Raw genomic sequence first — 22,145 nt, 5'->3', positions numbered from 1 at the left:
TTCTTTGGTGGCTTGCTTTGAACGAAAAAGACCAAGCATAGCGCCAGTAAAACTAACTCGAAATCAAAGAAAAAAGCTATACACAAGTGAGAATGCAGTATGGGAATTGACTAAAATGACCAGTTGACCACTAGGCCACCCCCACTAGTGGGGAACAAACCGACGATGGATTATGATGATGATGATGATGACTACATCATTCATAATTTGTCAAGTATGGTGGAATCATTCACATGACAATAAAGTTTCAGTAAATGTGAAAAGCTGTTAGAGGCCGCAGTAAAATTACTTTGACAAACACGCCCCATTAATACGTTTGTGAACTCACTACTTTGGTTTACAACCATTTGCCCAGTGCAATTATTAATGAATAAACAAAAAAGTCGATTGTTTGAGAACATCATCTACTATTTTACGACCTCAGAAGTATAAAACTGGCTTCAACCGTTTTACCGTATCACGTAAAACAAATAGGCTGCCTACCTTGGATATGAGTTGTCCCATTTTCAAATAAGGAACGTGTCAAGAAAAATGTAACATATTTCAGAAACATTACGAAAGCCATGCAAACCGGTTTGTTCACTTGTACGTGGTCCCATACTCAGTAACTTAGCTTTGGGGAATGAGAAGAAAAAGTGCTCATCACACTAAGTCTTCGGCTCCAACGAAAGTAGGATGGCCAGAACCTTTCTCTCAGCCACTTTTCCTTCAGTAGCTATGCCCACCCAATTTAATATACTCATGGTAGAGGTGAGCGTTTGGTTATAAGTAACAACTTAAAACGGTCTTTGCCATTGACAATTGACATTGCTCAATGTTCGTAAAAGCAAATGACTATAACGTCCAGTGCTTTCAAGCAACCAATGATTTTGCAACGACTTCATCTGTTCGGCTCTACCACTTCAATGTATAAAAAGATAAATGTATTTCGATGGAGATTTTTAGCCGTTCCTACCTGCCAGCATTATAGGGTCGGTGTGGGCGCCCTTCTTGACGTGGTCAGACTCCCCGGTGAGAGAACTCTCGTCGATTTTTAAATCGTTGCTTTGAATAATAACCCCATCAGTTGGCAGTAAATCACCTGAAACAGGTATTTTTCTCATTTAACACGTATACAGTGCAGCTAATTTGAATATGAGAATACAGTGATAATTTAAATAAGCGAGCACGCATGTACAGTATTGCCCAGGCAGTGGGAACGAGTCACACCTCACTCAATACTAAGCTTCCTTAAAATGCCAAATATCGATTGCGCAGTTTTAGGGCAAAATTGATTCAATGAAGCTGTGTCGTACTTTCTAATGGTGGAAAAGAAAATTTAATTTAATTCAATAAGTTTTCATAAACGTGATGAAAAAAAAACTTTTTTGGTGATTGACAGCATGCGGTCAACGTGGGATAGGGCTGGCAAAATTTGTTCTTTTTAAATTGACTTAAAATAACGTCTGAAGACGTTGAATCAATGTAAAATAAACGGATTTTATTGAATGGGTTTAATGACAATCAGACACAAAACGCGTATCAAACCACAGTGAACTGCTAGTGTAGAAAACCAGTAGCACACCTCAATACATTCAAATAACACATTGGGTAAATCGACACATAGAATGGAGACAAACACAGAATAGCATAAAATAGACATTAGACACGTTCTGAAGACTGGCATTTAGAAAAAAATTCCCAAAGACAGTACTTGCAGTATGGTAATGTATACAGTAGCAGCTGCAAATCATGAAAAAGACTTGGGTGACTCACCATATCTTACTTGGCAGACATCCCCAACAACAATATCTGCGACAGGGATTTCAAGAATTCGCCCATCTCGAATGGTAGCAAACTTTTGCTCTTGCTCAATCTTGCTTTGAAGTCCTCTGAACTGTCTCTCTTTGGTGTAGTCGTTCACAGCAGTCACAACTACGACAACTATGACGGATATCAGTATAGCGGCCCCTTCAATCCACCCAGCAGCTCCCTCGCCCCCTTCACCTCCACTTGCTCTCAATGATTCAGGAAGACACTCATCTGTTAAACCATAACAGGATCGTTCGTACTTTTAACATTGATGCTTATTTTCGTAATCAGGGAGCCGGCAATCAAATCAACAGAGATTTCGAATTGTTTTTCTATTGAGGGATTGGGATGTTTCACAAATCTAAACTTTAGGCAAACAATGTATGATGACGATAATGTTTGTTAAATATATTGCACACAATAGCTTACTCCAATTAATAGGTTAGTAAAAAACGTAAAATTACATGTGGAGTACATTATACCATATGCAAAGTTTGCCTGGCTTGAGGTTTTGGTAACTTGAAAATCGAAGGGAAAATGAGCAAAGAAATGTTGCATGATGAAAAATTATTCTTTAAAGAAAATGTAGCGCAGTGCAATAAAATTAGACAAATTTAATGTCAGACAGCTGCCAACTGCGTACACATGCGCTCAAGCATTCAGTCACTAACCTGAACTTCCCTCAGGAGCTTGATAAAACGACAGAGCTAATGAAACAACAGCAGCAATCTCAAGTATAATTAAAGTAACATCTTGGAGGGCCTCCCATACTAACTGCAGAAAGGTTTTTGGCTTTTTCGGCGGTATCAAATTCCTCCCGAATGCTCTTCTCCGCGTATCAAGCTCATCAGGACTGCTTTTTAATCCTAAAAATAATTTACACTTTGGATAGCGTATTAAAGTCTTGACAATGCTAAAGGTCCAACACGAGTTGAACAGTATCGAAGCCAGCAGTCTGCAAGGTGCTGCAGAGTTCTTTATCGAACGAAAAATAAACAAGAATGTAAAGAATGAAAATCAATCATAGAATCAAATCCGGCTCGGTGATGGCCGATTCTATTCCATCGCCTCTTTCAACTTAAGTTTTTTAGTGAGACTCGTTGCTGGTGTCATCTGGTGGGCGCCAAACATGATCCGCGACCCATTATGACAACAACAATTGCTTTTGTACATATGTTAGCCTAATTCTTACCGTTATTCGGATCCGTGGCCAGTTTCCGGCATAAACCTTCAACATTTCCGTACTTTTCATGAATCCTTTCAATGCCTTCCCCACCTCTACATTCCATCAATTTCTTCAACTCATCCAAGCTGATATCAAAGCTACGCCCATACGGGTAAGAGTTCAATCTCTGGCTGTGATTTTGTACGTCATTGCCGGCTTGAGCAGCCATGGTGTATAGGAAAAAGCAACTAACTTAAAATCAAGCCTTTGAAAACTATATTTTAGGTCTAAGAAAACATTTGAGTATTTGGAAGGATCTGCAATCAATAGTATATACTCAGGTAAAACTGGGTTCAAAAGTATATTTGTAATGAATAACTGAAATTTTTGCAATGCTGAAGTACCTTACGTTAGCCATATTTCAGTGTATACAGATATATTTGGTAATGTTTCTGAATTTCCACACTCAGAAGTTCTGAACTGAATACATGCTCCATCATTGCTCATCATCGTTATTTAAGTCGGGGAGAAGAGAAGGCAAAGATCTATGTGATCTGTCCATTTACTATCTCCAATCAACGATATTTTAACAGTCTACACCGCGAGATATCATCATCCACAATCTGCTCTTCAAGAGCAAACTCGTGAAAAAAAAAGATTACTCCTTATATTGGAGAATGCAGGATATTTGCCTGCAAAAATATGTCTGTAACATGTCTTAGTAAACTTGACATTACTACTTTTTCAGATAAACTCGCACAGAATGCATTTGTCTTGCTAAGAAAAGCCAAGATTACTTGTCCATTCAAAACGTAACCTGGACGCTGTCAAGCTGTCCAAAAATCAATAGTGGAAACTTGACATATCCCAATACAATCTTTGACAGGCAAGCTAAAATCAATGGCAATTTGGGGGAAAGTTCAAGATCAATATTTCGGTTCAAAACTTTAATTTCGTGCACAACTCCAATTGAAGCTTTTGAAAAATGTCAAATAAAGACAGAAATATCCTATTCAGAAAGCTAATGATCCGGTGAGATCGACTTGACAGTGTTTGTATTAACCATTAGCTGTGTCAAAAAAAGAAGCACTCAGAACAAGTTTTCCCCACGGCAACGAGACCTTTCCAAGTTATTCTTCTGAAAGACATGCAAAAAAAACGCAATCTGTACACCAAAGCTAAACTATGATCATATCGGGTCTGCTACTATTCGGTGAGTCCGATTCGGTGAGTTCCTAACCTCTAACCCCAACCCCAAACCCCTAACCCTAAAACGGCAATGATAATTAGGCTACGGTACCCGATAATTTTTTAAAAAAATTGAAAAATCCCCCGTTAAGAGATCGGACTCACCGAATCGGACTCACCGAAACGGGCCATTCCCATCATATCAGTAGTTAGCAGATGCTAAACATCAGCAGTAGCAGATGCTCGAAGTTGCTTATTTTAAAGCTAGGTAGATTTACTGATGACAAAAACTCACAACTTCTCTTGCAGCTACTTTTCTTCTCGATTCAACGTGTGAATCAATGTGAAAACAACAGGTTTTTCCTATTCAGTAAAAGCTATATCATCAGCATAACTTGGCGAAGCAAAAATGGTCGATTGCAATAACTAAAAACAAAATCAAAACTAAAACAGCTACCTCTAAGGAAAAAACTATACTGTATAGCGTATACTACAAGAGCAAGCAGCAAACATAGCAGTATCATCACTACTTAACTTAACGAATTATCTCTATTCCATGGCGATTGCATAGTTTACATGAGTAACGAACGCACTATACATAAATAAATCGATAAAAAGACCGCCGTGTGACAAACGATCAAAGTGATAAAACGACGTTAAAAATTAAATACTCGTTTCGAAAGCCACGCCTTTATAACTCAATACTCTACTAATTGTATAGAGGCAAGACAAATAAGAACATAAACACGGTGTGATTCAACGGTGAACTTATGCAAAAGAACACAAACAGTTAAAAAACAAACGCCTTAAATATATGAATTATGAAGCATTCCGATAAAAACATTAGACCAGAATAATATTGTGTTTATGGATTGGTTGCCAGTTTCAAAATCAAACCTAAGGGTCATTGTAAACAAGCATATTCCGCCTATCATGAGCAAGTTATCCCAGAATGGCACATGAAGCACCGTATAGCAGTGGAATACTGGCGCTTGCGGCATAATGTGGTCTGTGTTTAGGGACACTTTGCGGAAGATCTCAAACCGTTGGTGATTGAGGACGCAGTCAGCAAAATTGTTTTTACGTTTTCAACGTTTTTAGACGTTGAATCAATGTAGCATTAGACACCTACGGTCTGGGATCTCTACAACCAACTAATTAGAAAAGAAGTAAAACTTGGCAGATTTTGCTTTACATGAACAATGGACACAAATTGCAAATTTTGACTCATCGCAAGAGTTCAAGAAGCTGTCCAGGCGCTGTAAAAAACATGCAGTTACTAGTTACGTTAATCATTATACGACACCCTTGTTGAGCCCTAGACCAACGAAATGTTGTTGTTTCTTCACAATTATAACGTCTAATTATAACGTCGTTAAATCCGACAATTTTCTTTTATTCTATACAACTTACATTTTTGTGGTGAAACTCACGTTTTCTGTTGGAGCGGATATTCACACCCCAGATAACAAAATCATTGATTTAATGTAAAAATGACGGAATTTGTCGTCTGGGAACATATGCCATGCATTGTCACGTATATTAAAATGCATGTAGCAATCTTGACAATTTCGTTCAATCACAATGACTTGGATCAGTTCATTGTTATATAAATTACTTATAATGGCATGACTATCATCATACAATTTGGGTAGGGAAGTAACTTTTTTAAACCACAAACAGACATAACTCAGAAACAACACTACATTTAACATTATAAAAACAAAAACAAAAAAACAATAAGCGAGCGTTTTCGGCTAGTCATACAGTACTTTTCAAGCCTTTAAGAGTAATATTTTAAAAGAAATAATAAAGATTTATACAGTATCACAATCAAAAATATGGTGAAATCTAAACATTATTAAATATGGTTAAATCTAAATATTAAATTTGACCATATTTTTGCTGTGATATTTAGTATTTCTTTTAAAATATTTCTCTTATTGACTTGAAAAAGGCTGTATGACTAGCCGAAAACGTTCGCTTATTTTTTTTTATAATGTTAAATGTAGTGTTGTTACTGAGTTATGTCTGTTTATGACTATCATCCACTGCATAAAGATATTTCCAGTACCATTGCTATCTGGCTTCCGTATTACAAGACAGAAAAACTTTAAATTAAACTTTTAATTAAGTAATACTAACATAGACTAAAGCGATTGCAATCACGTTGAAAGCAAAGATTATGCAATTTCACCTTGTAAAAGTTGTTTTTTTTACATAATTTTAACATCGCCAGACGTTGAAATGGTGTAAAAGGTGAAATATTTTGTTGGCTAGGTTTTGATTTCAAGCAAAGCATACTTCCCAGCATTGTACCCTTGAAAGCATTACAGACTTCGAATTCGGTCCCTGTTAATAAAGTTAAATAATAACATTTAACAATAATGCCAAAAAACGAACGTAGTGTTATTATTAAATTTCTGTAAATATCGAGATTTTGAAGTTGCTTCAATTCATCCCAAATTTAGCTTTGAACTTTTTTGTCTTGGCACTAATATATTTACGCAGACAAAGTAACTCCCCACCAAAATGGTGTTATGTTTTGGTTTTTTAAACTCTCTGCATTGCCACACGACGAAAGTAACCTTAGCTATACGTGGCTACATTAGTGGCCATATTACTTCAACATTCGCTTATCACTTCACTTCAACCCAGACAGCAAAATCCACCACTTTTACATTGATTCATCGTTTGCAGACGTTTGCAAATCGACGGAAAAACAATTCATCAAAGCATCTGGTGTCAGCCCATTCTGATAAAAGATGCTTGAATGGAGAATCGATGCAAAAATAACGACTTTGTCAGATCGTTTCTGGACGAGCAAACTCAAAGATAAGAACAGCTGTTCTTGTTATGGCGGCCTTTACATGATTTTCAGTAAACCGAGAATAACACCAAGCAGTGACCTAGTAATGAATGCAAGTGTGAACACCTGTCAAGCTGCCACAATCGGTCTCTTTTAGATTGTTTCAACGTGTGCAGACGTTGAATCAAGGCAAAAGAAACGGATATTTAAAAATACTACAGCACTGGACACAAAGCAACCGCGGTTACTTACAGTTGATTGCACCATTTTCATTAGTAGAAGCAATAATGATCAGACCTATCCGCTGTAGACAATGCAGCATATTATTAGGGTAAAGTTCTATCTAGCTGTAATCGCAATTACTACACACTCGCTATTGCAACCAGCATAATCGATCCACACGAAACAAATATATGCCGTTGAACATCCAACAAATATATGGACAATTTATATCTATACTCTACCAAGATACTTTGCTGTGCTATTGTCCCTTGTAAATCAATTGCCTGGATCAAGTGATTAGAAAGAGTGTGCGAAAAACTAAGCTTACATGAAACTAACATCTTCCTCGACGTGCGGCCTTAGAAGAAAATAAAAAAACATATCTAGTCAACTTCAAGACCAATATATTCAACAATTGAGAAGAACAACGCGACAACAAGAAAGTCGGCGAGATTCCCAACTGCGCTGAATTCTCTGTATCGTCATGCATTTAATGTTATGGATTTTATTTATTGTCGCTCTACAACAGCTAAAGTTTTGTTTCTCGGCAGTCGAGTGTAGCAGGAACTCAGCGATAGACACGTGTTTCGCCCATGAGGCTGGGCTCATCAGTACCGCACCACTATGTAGTCACTAGTCAGGTAGGTTAGCGAAACACAATGCTCGCTGTTCTATAGTGAGTAGTCAGGTAGTGCTGACGCCAGGAAGATCGCTCCTTTTCAACAGCTAAAGTTTTTAGCGACATGGCTCATGTCTAATTTTACATCAGGTTCACGATGTCATCACATTATTACCCAACTTAATCTCACTGGGTTATGCAAGGAAGACAATCGGTACCGTTTCTGAAGTCTTCGGTTTAAAAGTCCCAGTCAGACTAACAAGTCCTTGATGACCATTGTGCTTTGAATTATGCCATTTGGTATTGCAGAAATACGACATGCTTCCAATTCCGTAGCACTGCTATTCAGACAAGGTCAAATTAAATTAATGCATGCGAATAAAAAAAACAGAAGCAAATAAATTACAGGCAGAGACATTTTAAAAGACCGTAAACGTTATCAGCGTAATAAAGTGGAAACATCAATTACCATTTCCTTTGCTAGAGAAATAGCATATGGTTGGAGATAACAGAAGGGTTACGCAATCTTTCAAAGGTGCTGCTTATTTTCGGCTCATGCAGGCACAAAATGTTATCAAGCCGACATCACATGTTCACAACGAAGATTATTCAGAGATGTTACAAAAACAACAGGCAATATTCAACAAAGATAAAGGTCTAAATTAAAATACAACAGTGTAGCTGACCACCAGTCATTGCAAGTTCCAACTGACAAAGAGTAAAGCATAAACCACGAACCACTGACACATTAAATCTGTCACTGTTGCATTTACATTTTGAGGTCTACAACATCACCCGTCCTTGACGTAAATAATACACAAAATATAATTAAATTTGTGTATTTTTAAAGAGTATTAAACTGCAAACAGCCAGATAAAGTGAAGTTCTTTGCTGTGTTTGGCACATTCAAACATACTTCAAACCATGGTTAAACCGTTACCAAGAAAAAAGTTAGATACAGCAGAATGTTTTGCTTTCAAACCATTAACTGAGTCACCACACAAAAGACTCGTTTAATATACTGTACACGTTAACTTCATTGTTGACCCACCTCTGAGCTGCACAATATCTTCTCATTGATATTATGATGAGTTCTTTCCACTAAATTACGATGAGGACTGTATTCCTATCAACGTCTCTAGACGTTAAATCAACGTACAAAATGATGGATTTTGTTGCCTGAGATGATATTCACTATCACATGCAAAGAACACAAAATGCTTACGATTTCAATTTGACACATTCGCTTATCCATTTCTTTGCTTTTACTGTAGATCGAGCAACTTTCTCCCAGACACTACCTCATAAAGAAACTCAGATAATAACTTGACTGACGACACAGAAGAAAATTGTAAAGGCCACGCTTCGGTACCATACAACCGGAAACATAATGCCAACATTAGAAATCTTACTTTTGTTGGTAAACCTCAATTTCTTTATTGGGCGCATGTATGACGTCAATAAACATGTTGGGACACAGTAATTTGATACTGGACATCTCAAGCAAAACAAAAGCTTTTATTTTTATGTTGATTCAACGTTATTAGATTGTAAAAAATAACCTCATATACCAAAACAGCAAATCAATTGTTTTTTACATTGATTCAACATCTGCAGACGTTGATCTGCTGTCTGGGTAGTGGAAGGATTTAAAAAGATGGACAGTGTTTCAGTGTTTTTAGAATAGGAAATACGGGAGTTGTATAAATGTTATGATAATGCTTTAAAAACAACCAAGTAAGACCCCTTGAATAAAACGAAGTCAAGCTGATCGCCCAAACAAATTAAACGTTTTCGAATGATCTTTACACAACAGCAACTTAGTCAGCAAATGCAACAAATAAAAGAAACCCACTCACTAAAATGATGATGACGAAAGACTTCTGCCTACACGTAATTACAATCTCAAAACAATTGCCGATCTGTGCAAAGCTTCTCGGTACATCTACAAGTTTATAACGTCAGTTGTAACTATCATGGTAGTCATACATAACCGAAGTAGCGAAAATAAAGGATGTTGAGCAACACTGTGTAGAAAAAAGTGATTTACTTGACCTCTGCACAAGACAATATTCTACTCTCGAACATAAAGCACGTGTCTGTCGCTGTCAACGCTTGCTACACTCGACTGCTGAGAAACGTCAACAATCCTGAGACCTCAGATGAGAAGATTTGGAGGAATGATTGAAAATAAGATGACTTTGGATGATTCAGCATACCCCAACTTATCCCCAAGGTTCACTACTGTATTGCTTTGTGCTAGCCGCTTATTTTCTCTACCCAAACAAAAAATTCAAACATTTACTATTACAACATGTGATAGTTACTCAAAGAATGCTCACATAACAGTATAAGTATAGAAATAGCAAATGTCATTGTTCTTTGGCACATTCAGATAGAAACTAGTTTGAAACATACAATGCACGCCATAAGTGCCACTGCAAATAACTGAAAATAGCTTTGAATAACTGATGTTTAAGCAGCACTATTCGACCAGGGTTTATCATGCTACAGCCAAGTTGAAATAATTGAAATAAGTTGAAAATAAGTTGAATACATTTTGCAATACCCTGTCACAAGAAGCACGTGCTCATTTAGCAACTTGATTGACGTAAGTAAACGTTGAAATGAAACTGTGCTGACAGCAAACAACTCAAACTAAACGCAGGAAGCTTGCAAAAAGCAACTGAGTTATATATAGCACAGTCACATGATTTCGTCTGTAAAACTTCTAATGCAGCGTGCACGCAGGACACAAAGCAGACATTGAATACCTGCATAAAGCAACAATTTACAACCATAATATGCAGTAGAATTCGATTATAGTGGTATTTCGCCATAGCGACATATTTTTCGAAGGTCCCTTCAAGTGCCCCCATGGGCGAGTTCTACTGAACTTGCAACTACAGTACCATAACTTCAATTAAAGTATGCGCTTTCAATCATCATGAAGAGAATAACAGAAAAGCAAACAACTGCGATGAACAAAAATACTAGACAAAATCAATTGGAAAAAAAATCAGTACAATCAACGTAGAAATGTAGCCATAACAACAGGTGTATGTTGGATAATTATAAACAATATCTCTTCCAGAGAACTTGTCTTTTCACATTGACTCGAGCTTTGTAAACGTTGAATCAACATAAAACAGACATTATTTTTAGCTGGGATGCATCTGCAAAAAGTCACTTTGGAATATAATTGTAAATATTATGCCCGTCATTTAAACAAACAAATTACTGAAACAAACTTTGCAAATATCAGGTAAGTTTGGAGGGTCTGCTACTATTCGGTGAGTTCCTAACCTCTAACCCTAACACGGCAATGATAATTAGGCTACGGTACCCGATAATTTAAAAAAAAAAATTGAAAAAATCATCGAATAGGAATCGGACTCACCGAAACGGGCCATTCCGAAGTTGTTTGGAAACTTAAGTATTAATAACTGTTATAATTCACAAACGCTATTCGAGTTTCCTTTTAAAGATTGTGTGAGCACTAACCTCAAAGTGGCTGCAGATTGCATTTAAGTAATATGTGTTATTGTCAACAATTTTTCATTTATAAGCAACGCTTTAAGCCTAGGATAACTAAACAAATGTGGACTCTACACAAGGAAACAAGAATTTTCTAACCATCACAAAGAATATAGTAATCATCCTGGTTAGAAGTAGTACGCTTACACTTACAAGTGTTTTTAAGTAAACTATGCAAAGCTATGCAAATTGCAAACTTTTCAATATGACTAAAAATCCTCTTAAAACAACAAAGAATAAGGCTTTAAGTCTAGCACAGCATCAACACACCTATACTAAAAATAAGCTAAAACCTCAATTGCTAAGGTGACAGGGATCAGTAGTCAGTAGATGTAACAGAAAATATATTTCGCACTTGTTAGTGCATCGTCAGTTCTGATAAAGGGCCTGAAATTTTTAGCATGAAATTTTTAGCTTTCTAGGTATGGAACAGGGATCGTTTCAGAACAAGACTAGGTCAGAAAGCGAGGCAGACTCCGACTCAGCAGCAGCCTAGAGCAGTTAGCTATACTAAAAATACAGTTAAAACAAAAATCATGAAAGAAACCAACTGTTTATGATTTGTAAATATCTGCTAATGCTGCACCTGGACGCACAAAACAGCCAAAACACGGTACATTAGAAAGGATATTTCCAATGTAAACAAACACAATTGCTTAGTACTACTAGTAGCGATTTACATTCAGGACACAACTTATCAATATTAGGAAAACGAAACCTTGCAAGAATATATAATAAATCTTCAAACATAAGAACACCAAGCTTAAATAAATTATGCATGAAAGCAAAACACATTTCCTCCAAGGCCATGGGTTTTGAATGTGCATGTCCACATGGCAAATCTGAACAAAAAGCAAGCAAACGTAAAAAAAAATCGAACAAGTTAAAGATGAATACTGAAAAGTTTGGGTGTTCATCAGGACAATTATCGTTTCTAGCACTAGTGAGATCTTAACTTGCTGATAATATGCAGTAAACAATCGAAATTTGTAATATAAAATAATTAGTGTTTACGCTTCAATCAAAGTTAGCAATCTCAACACAGCTGTGCAGTGGTGATGACTCTTGTTGTTAGTTAAATGAATTACAACATGAGCGTTTCTAAATGAAAATGTGTTTCAATGTCAATATAATAAGCATGTAACTTAAACCTAAGCAGATTTATCAAAACCAATGAAATGATGATGAACACAAATTTGGATGTGCTATTTCAGATTGTAGAGATTTAACAAAGATCTCTTTAAACATGGTGTTTCCACATTCAGAAAATGAAACTTTTTTAGACCCAATTATAAGGATATATTATATACATACTCTTCCAAACTGCAAGATTGTCTTCCTTGGTGTACCAGGGCATACAAAGCCAACACTTCATACTGAAAATATTATATACCGGTACTGTATTTTTAATAGAGTGGTAACATCATACAACTTGGGAACCAATAGTATATATAACAAAACTGTTCTTCTCCTGACAAAGTTTTAGAATTATGATCTTGCCCATGGCCACCTAGTAGAATATGGCCGGCTATGTCACATATAAAGGCCTTTTTACAACGGGCCGATAGAAAAATACTTAAAATGTTAGCTAACAAAGAAACTGCTCTTACTGGCATGAGGTACAACAAAGCAGATATTTTTCAGACTTGTTAGGCGTTTTTAATGCATTTAACAGGTGCCTGACCTTACATTTAGACATATATATTGTATTACCAAACTACATAATGAATGGTGCAAATTAATAATTTGTAAGTGAACAAACACCTCATAATAAACAACAACAAATAGCACAGAATTTTTTTTTACAACAGAAATAGTGTAAGGACGTGCGAAAATAATGATATAACTTATGTGTCATTCAATGAAGTGGGGGGGGGGGGACTAGAAAGACGATAGTGATCAACTGATCATGGTGACGGAAAAAAAGACATCCCATAACTACAATAGAGTCTTAAACTACTTTTGCCTTTGCTTAAATGCTACAATGTCATCCTTTCTTTTTGACTCATTTATAATCTTTTGATATTTATTATAATAAATATTAACAACAATTTTCGGTGCAAAGTGGTTGCCCCAGCCACAGGTGTGTCACATGTAAACTTTACACCGGAGAAAAGATACTTTTTTAAAACATAGGCTACTGCATAGCCTTTCGCCACGGAATGGCCCGTTTCTGTGAGTCCGATTCGGTAAGTTCAATCCCTTAACGGGGGATTTTTTTTAATTTTTTTTTAATTATCGGGTACCGTAGCCTAATTATTATTGCCGTTTTAGGGTTAGGGGTTAGAGGTTAGGAACTCACCAAATCGGACTCACCGAATAGCAGACCCTGCTTTTCTGTGCTAGTGTGCTATGTTGCTTGAGAATATCACATGAAAACTAACTGCACATATTGTATATTGTTTTCCTTTTCACTCTAGCTGTTAGACTTGCCTATGCTGTGACTATCTGCGTAATGATTTCACTTCATGGTTTACTCCCATCAAGCAAAGTGTCCAGCTGCGCAATATTTCAGCTCACAATTTACAACCCCTTACATTGAGTCAACGTCTACAAACCTGCGATTCATGTCTACATACTCTTAAGGCAAAAGTAATGTGTTTTGTCTGCCGAACTGTTACGAAACTGTCGGCCCGGTATTTTAAGGCTTCAAAATGTGACATGGCCGGTCATCTCTACTAGTATGGTCATGTCTTGCCACAGCCAAGAGAAACATGCGTTACATCATCCTCGAAAACGAGGGATAGCCATCATCATCGAAACAATACAACATCACGAGCCGCTTGATACGTACTTGACAAGTTGACAATAACAACACTTCATGCTCAGACGGGTTAATAGTATGTGCAATGTGCACAAATAGCATAACCAATTACGAAAAGCGATATAGGCATATAGCACAAAAAACGGCCAGACGACTGAATGCACAACAAGTTTCGCTGACTGAGAACACAAGACATTGCGAAAATTACTAGAACTGTAACCTACAAAACAACCAGTCCGCTACATGAAGAATAATGAAACGCAATAATTAATTTGACAACAAAATCAAAATAACGACGCTAAAACAGCTGTTTTTGTAAATTAAAGAAACTGCCAAACAAGTTTTGCCCATGCAAAATCACTACAAATTCACTAACCGGGACATAAAAGATAGTGACGATTTCTTGTTGTTTGGTCTATCTACCACAGCAGACACTTTGTACATTTTCGAGCGAACGTCATTAGTATATACTAAAATGCCATGGTTTTCCTTTGAAATGTAGATTAAAAGCCTGTTTCAGGATGCTGTTACACTTGCTTATGTGTGGCCCATTCTAGTGAATGAACAGCTCGTTGCTAATGTCTTTATTATTATTTTTTATTTGTGCATGTTTTTGTACCTCCGCAAACATTTTGAATTTTTTTAATGACACTTCCTATGCTTTTTACGACGCTTTCGGGCGGACTACTGCAATATATTTGTGCAATTTTGCTAAGAACACGTTCAGCTCTGAGGTACAAATTGGAATTTGTAAATACACAGTGATACGAATCAGTGTCGGAACTGCAATGTGTCAGGAAATTACCATGACTGGGAATGTTAACGTTAAGCAAATTACAGTGACGGTGAATAAAAGACGTTAGTAACGTGATTCTTATGGTAAAAATTTCCCGCAAACCGGCAAATTTCCTATTTTTCCCTATTTTTTCCAGGCCTGATTACCGTAAACAGTTTTGTATGTTTTTTGCAACATCTATATTCAGTCTTGTATTTGATGCTCTTCTACTAATAATTTTCATTACACACATGTAGATTTTCTGATGAAGGCTCTATGGAAACCAAACATGTTTCATTTAAAGACTCTCGACCAAAGCCTAAGATAAAAAATTGTTACAATTACAGTAGGCTACTTTTCATACACCCTTTTTATTTGCATTATCTTATTCAATTCAATTTATTTTTCATTGCTGGCGCAAACATGTAGAGAACAGCAAAGTAAACACACGAATTTGGCACCAACAAAAGGGAAAGATGGCAAAACCAAAAGGTTTGAAATAGGCAATAACAGTGTTTGGATGTCACCGTTTTTAATTTGCACAGCCACCAAACCTAGAAAAGAGATAAAAAAGATAAAAAAAATTTGTGAAAATACAGTACTACAAAATAGGCTACAATTACAATGAACACTTGCCAGTGCAACAAGGACGATTTTAATTTTAACCACCAGCTGAAGTTAAACATTACAAGCCCAATCCTTCTCAACAAAAGAAAAAATAGGCCGAAAATTACTGTATAATGAACACTTGCAAACCAGGCTATTAGGCTTATAACTATACAATGTATGGTATTTATACATATAGCATACGATAGGCGTAGAGTAGGAGGAGTGCAGGGGTGCGGTGCACCCTCTGCTCTTATCGGCATTTCAATTCTTTTTTTTAGTTTTATTTTATTATTCAAAATTATATTTGTTTCAAATTCACACCAATGTAGTTCGTTTCCTATGCAGCATGTTACAACAACGCCTGAGGTTTAGGGTCCATTAATAACTGTACAGACTACAGTGTTGAGGCAACACAATTGCCATTGGAAGAACGCAACAATGTCGTTAAACTTCATGAAGACGACACTTTATCCATCATGTTTCTGAATATGGCAATCCTCATACGATTGTACTTGACATTACCATGCACGTTTTGTGAGGCCGAATGTTCGTTCAGCACACTCAGACGGATCAAGACAAACAATGACCCAAACCAGGCTAAATCACATGTGTGTGCTTAACGTACACAAAGAAAAGGTTGATCGTCTTGACAGAGAAAAGCTGATTGCAGAATTTATTGCAAAAACATCAGTTCGAAAAAATACGTTTTGTGGTTGAATTTTTGTAGCCTATGTCAGTTTGTTTCGCTGTTTTTAATTCTTTCGTTAGTTGTCATTCGCTGTTATTTGATGTTTATGCATGTGATATTCTGATAAAGCTGCACCCACAGTAATTTCTAAAACTCTATGCCTATGACATATAGCATAATACCATTACTGATGAGTTTTATACTTTTTATCATGTCGCAACATTCGGAATGGCCATGTCTCAGATTAAGCTATGGTTGCTTAAAATCAAGTACCATACCGCTAACAATCCTAACCTAGTCTATGGAGACTAGCCACATCAAGCTGTTGCAACCATGTCAAACATTACAAATAATCAGTTTTAATCTTAGAAACATTATCAGTAAGGTTGGTTTTGAATCTTTATCCTTGGGCTGACAAAGCCTTCATGGGATTCCTGGTAGTTTCGAATACTTGTAAAATGTAAAGGCTCTTGATGCAGGGCCGGTTACTGAGATTGACAAAGTGAAGCTTCCGATTGTTGAAGTCTTGTTGCCGGGAAATAATTCCATCTATTAGGTGCTGCTGAATGGAGAGCAGTCCTTAACGTGCATAACTCAAATGCACACCCCGAGACTTGAACCAACGCCGCTTGATCTTGAACCTTCTTTGTTTACAAAGTCACGCGCTCACCAACTGAGCTATCAGGACATTCGTATTCTACTTTTGCTAGTTATGTTGCTTCTAACTTTTTCTAGACCTATGCTATGTTTAGCATATGTTGTAATGATCACAGGATTTAAATCGATAAATACATGTTCCACAGTCCCTTTGCTGCTTCCAGTTGGCTGTTGGGGTGCATCTGAGATCGCAGCATAGCCTACGGTACTGCATTTTGTCTCAACGGGTGCAAAATATGATAGGCTGGATGCCAAAGTAATTTTGACTTTCAATTCAAAGCTAAATTTACTTGAAATCCTTTTGAAATGATAGTTTTGAGAATTCAAATTGCAAAAGTGTGATCATTAAATCTTAAATCACTGCAAAACTCTAATTTTCTACGATACTTTGGGATTGAAACTTGAAAAATGACAAATCTTTCCCCATTACCAGTGTTGCCAGACATTTTTGGATTTCCAGCACAAGTGCCAAATCTGGTCTATTTTATTTGTAATGTCGTAACAGCAAAAAGTGCATCTAAAAATCATACAAAATATACGCATAGTCAATATTTATCAACCACTAATCAAACTATCCACTTATACGTGGAATTTTGGATATCAACAGATTGGCCTCCAGCCAAGTTTTAAACTACACGTTGGCATTGTTTTGTTTTTTTGTTTTGTTTGTTTTATCATCTTTATCCTGCATTGCGGGAAAGCGGACTTGAGCGCTATGCATCGGTGTGCGCCTTACGACGTACACCTGACCCACGCTGCAGCCGACTGCAATGTCTGTTTCCGGTTGTCTACTCTACTTATGACTTAAATTTGGTACCGTACTACTACGTACCCATTACTCGAAATCGATCACTGGGTAGAGGCAAATATCGTAAAATTTCTTGCCAAGCAGTGCGGGTGGCTGGAGTCGAACATGCAGGCTCTCGACTGCGAGCCCAACGCGCTAACCACTCGGCCACTGCTGCCGACATGGCCTGTGTAGTAGCCTATATAGTCCAGGACTAGGTGACCATATTTAGAAATATCATTTAGTTAAGCTACTGAGCAGTAGCCTAGGCTATAACTTATTTCTTTTGAGTTCTACATTATTGTTGGCCTATGTTTCTACTCAGGTTTCAACATGCAAAAACTAGCCGTCCTGAGATAGCTTGCAATGGGGATGAAAGTTGGTTTCAGAGATTTAGGCTACGTAGATAGGCTCATTCTATTATCATCTTGCAGGGATATCTAGAGAAGGGGATATGAAGGCTCGCAGCCAGTGGCGTAGCCAAGGAGAGGGTTTTGGGGGTTACAACCCCCCCTTAGGCAGGCGTGTGGCGTCACGATATTGAGAATGATGCTTTCAGTCTAAAAAAAATTGCCTAATTTTAAACAAAATTGCATTAAAACAGCGAGTTTTGCCAATACCAAACATTCAAACATCTCAGCCAGGAATTAGCAACAAGAAAACACAGAGACTTAGCTTTTTTTTCCGAAAAATGCCGAAGAAAACATGATCTTATCCTTTTGCTTTGCTTTGCTATGCTACTTTGCCTGCCTTGCTCTTCTTTGCTATGAGCTAAACGCATCAAGACGTGTTCCCCTTATGACCATCAGCACTCTTGAAAACGCACCATGGCCGATCTTCATAGCAACTGTCCATACAAATCTTAAATATATCAGCTAAAGCTATGTGGGCTAATAAAGCTATAGCTTAAATATATGTTGTTTTCGTAACATTTTCTTTTTTTATTTTCCCTTTATATCTTAAATTTTTCTGAAGGTGTTGCGACCGTGCCAAATTTCTTTCAACTCAATAACTTACTTCGGTCTCAAGCACGTTTTAACGTTCGCGTTTTGTCGCTTCTACCTTTTTCTCGACCTTTGCTATGCTGACGTGTATTGTTTTGATATGATGGTCAGAAATAAAAAACAACTGAACTGAACTGAACCATTTTACAGGAATATTCGTACCCACATTTTTGTTGAAAATGCTCTCAGAATGCACCAAATTCAAAGTAATTTTTCAAAATTTTTTGGGAGAGGCCCCCCAAACCCCCCGCCGTTGGGTGGTCAAAACCCCCTCCTTTCAAAATTCCTGGCTACGCTACTGCTCGCAGCGATTGCCTTATTCTCAATGCACTACCAGGGCGGTAGTTTGTAGTGCTTTAAACATGTGGTTCTTTTTAAAATCGTAGAAAGTTTTGTAGTGCAGCTGGTAGGCTACAATGAGCTACAGAAGACGATTAGCAAATGTTACATAGAGCATATTTAAAGAATACTTGTTTACAAAGACAATTGAAAAGTTACCAGTAAGCTGTTTTTTTTAACAAAGCCTTTGCAGTAGGCTAGATGTAAAGCAACTATATATATGCAGGCCTCGAAATATCCGGCGGTCATGGCGGACATGACCTCCGGAATGACCTCGAATGTCTGCCGAAGCGGACTCATTGGTCGGTCATAAATGACCGCCGCAAAATTCTTGACAAAAATAGAGCTAATGCAGCAAAAATATATTTTAAATTTGAATTGTTAAAAAATTGTTTGTTTAACTTTAACGCAAACAAATACGGAGCTGAAACAATTATAGTACCGTACAGGCAATTGCTTCAAAGATCACATTCGAGTGGCGTGGTTAGCCAGCTGATGGCAAAAGTAGCCATTTTTACATCATTTCAACGCTTTGCAATGTTTCCTTGAAATAAAGTTGTCTGAACTTTCGGCAGGATATGTATTCTAATTTTAACAATGAGGATTATTGCGTTACATTGATCGTTTGTTAAAAAGAAATGTCACAGAGAAGCAAGTCTCAGCTGGGTTCCGCACGTGCTTAGGCGAATGTGGCGACCTTATTCATGCTGATACTGATAGAAATAGAATTTCTGCACAGAAGGGAGGGTGTTAGACACATTTGTCTCACACCATTAGATAGAAATACAATTTCTGGTGAAGCTGCTGTATTTTACGAATAAGGTGCAGATAAATTGAGTATAGCAACAAACAGCTTATAGAAATGCAACGAATTATTCAATTGCAGTATAACGAAGAAAAATATACGTATAGAAGAATAAATAGAGGAAATCACTGACGAAGCTGCGGAAAGCCCAGGTTTAGCACCACCTAATAAAATTACAAACACGACTACACAATAGCCTACTGTGGTGTGATTTTGTGCAAAATCTACATGCAAAAATATGTCCGGTTGAGACATTAAATGTCCGCTGAAAGGGCCATTCCGGTAGGACACGCTTGACCGCCGGAAAAAAGTACAAATTTCGAGGCCTGATATGGGTAGTTGAATTAACAAGTAACCATGAGCATGCAGTGAGCATCCAGGCCTGATGCTAATAGCGCAATGCAAGTTATCATAACAAGATTTATTAAACTACTATCGGTGCCAATTGTCATTTTACGATAAACACAGATTATTTAAGATAAACAAAAGCCCTTCTATTGTCAGACGTAATAAAAGCCTTCGTATCCCCTTCTTTAGATATCCCTGTCATCTTGTTGCTGGAACAATTTACCTGACAGAAGACAGTAACCCTCTTGTAAAAATAAATGTCGCAAACTGTGTTATCCAAGAAACCGTAACACGGTTTTGGCGAGAGTTTGTTAAGAATCTGTGGTTAAGATCGTCATTCAAAGGGCTCTCCAACTAGGCTACTCGGTTCGGTTTTGGCAAATCCTGGGATTCAAAGATTAGACCACTTCCATCCCGGGTCTTTATTACGAGACGAGGAACTCGGAGGAGAAATGTGGCCAAAATTTGAAGATGACTTTCATGACGTCTTAATTGAAAATTTGCGAAGTGCATAGGTATGGCGTTCCAAAGTGTAACGTCATTATCAGAATAATGCATCAATAGTCACCAAGGTTATCATTAAAATCGTTTGTTGTAGGCTACTGTAGGAAACTAAAAGTGTGTTATGATGACGTTTCAAATTAGTGATATCATATAGGCTACAGTAGGCCTACTATATAGCCAATCACAGGAAAAGCCAAAACACAACTATATTTTTGCAGCATCCTATAGCCTAGAAGCGTGTTTTCGAACTTGACATTCCTTTGAGAGAAGGTTCTTGCACGATAGAACGACTGTTAAAGTAGCAGGCTACAATTTATTTTAGGGAACGTTCAAATATTACGTAACGCTTTTTTTCCGAATTTTTGACCCCCCCCCTCCCCCATGTAACGCCAACGTAACGCTTTTTTCAATCCCCCCCCTCCCTCATGTAACGCTTTTTCACTACGAATTCAGCACAAAAAACTACCATTCCGTACTCGAAAGCGTTACGTAACGTTTTGCTTGAACCCCTCCTCCCCCGATGTGACGCCAACGTAACGCTTTGCATAAACCCCCCCCCCTCGAAGGCGTTACGTAATATTTGAACGTTCCCTTAACAAACAATTAGAAGTAGGCCTTAGCCTAACTAGTTGGTTACATTGCAATATAAGGTGAAATATTATTTGCTTCGCCAAAATTTGCTTTTGTTTTCTTAAAATTTAATTTCCAGAAACATCACTGGTTGCTTGTAGCCTATTTTTGTTTACATAAGCATAAGCAAGAACTGGACTAAACTAAAATGTGACAACTCGCACAGCATCCTGTACTTGGTCCACCGAATCCGCGCGACGTTGGCGCATAAGATAGTTAACAAGCGGGCTAACCAATACTTTCACAACATAGCCTTTGGCTGCTGTGAGTTGGTGAAAAAGTGATTGGTTCTCGATAAAAACCCACAGCGACATTCTCGATCGTTAACCAATGAACAGCCCTGTGTGTTCAGTTGGTTAAGCGCCCGATTCAAGATCACGCGGCGTTGGTTCGACTCTCAGGGTGTGTGTTTGAGCAACGCATTTCAAGACTGCTCTCCATTCAGCAAGCGGTGTTGAAGAATGTGAAAGTAATTCCGTGGGAGTTGCAGCATAGACTAGTAGTAGGAGACTTAAATATGAAAAAAGTGAAGAAAATTGTGAAGAAAGAACGAGTTTTTGTAAGAAATGTGTGGAAACTGGAGGAAAAAGAAACGAGAATTAAGTTTATGAAAAGAGCAAAAGAGCTGGTAAACATGAGTGCGCAGGACTTGTGGGCTTCATTTCAGAAAGGTGTCCTAGCAGCATGTGATGAAGTATGTGGGAAAAAGAAAGTGAGGAGGGATCGTGGAGACACATGGTGGTGGGATGAAGAGGTGAAGCATGCGATTTCACAGAAAAGAGATGCATACAAGCAGTGGCGCAAAAATGGGTCAGAAGAGAATAAAAAGAAGTATAAGAGTATGAAAAAGAAGGCAAAGAGGGTTGTTGCAAGAGCTATGAAGAATGGTGCTGAGGAGGAACTT

The 22,145-nt window shown here is 37.5% G+C and overlaps 1 protein-coding gene across 4 annotated transcripts in view; it reads right to left on the bottom strand.

Moving 5' to 3' along the window:
• Positions 1-3,269, bottom strand: part of LOC145781611 (plasma membrane calcium-transporting ATPase 1-like) — a 30,824-nt gene extending 27,555 nt beyond the window's left edge. For all 4 annotated transcript variants that reach the window (XM_082593283.1, XM_082593284.1, XM_082593285.1 and 1 more), the window contains exons 1-4: positions 2,984-3,269; positions 2,463-2,657; positions 1,756-2,022; positions 956-1,081 (exon numbers count right to left, since the gene is read on the bottom strand). In XM_082593283.1, coding sequence (XP_082449409.1) covers positions 956-1,081; positions 1,756-2,022; positions 2,463-2,657; positions 2,984-3,185 — 790 coding nt within the window. In that variant the 5' untranslated portion in view covers positions 3,186-3,269. The remainder of the gene's footprint in view (positions 1-955; positions 1,082-1,755; positions 2,023-2,462; positions 2,658-2,983) is intronic.
• Between the last annotated feature and the right edge of the window lie 18,876 nt (positions 3,270-22,145).

This window comes from Aplidium turbinatum, chromosome 13 (assembly GCF_918807975.1).
Source record: "Aplidium turbinatum chromosome 13, kaAplTurb1.1, whole genome shotgun sequence".
Classification (NCBI taxonomy): domain Eukaryota; kingdom Metazoa; phylum Chordata; class Ascidiacea; order Aplousobranchia; family Polyclinidae; genus Aplidium; species Aplidium turbinatum.
Note: the sequence above shows the minus strand (reverse complement) of the source record. Positions and strands in the feature narration are given on the sequence as shown.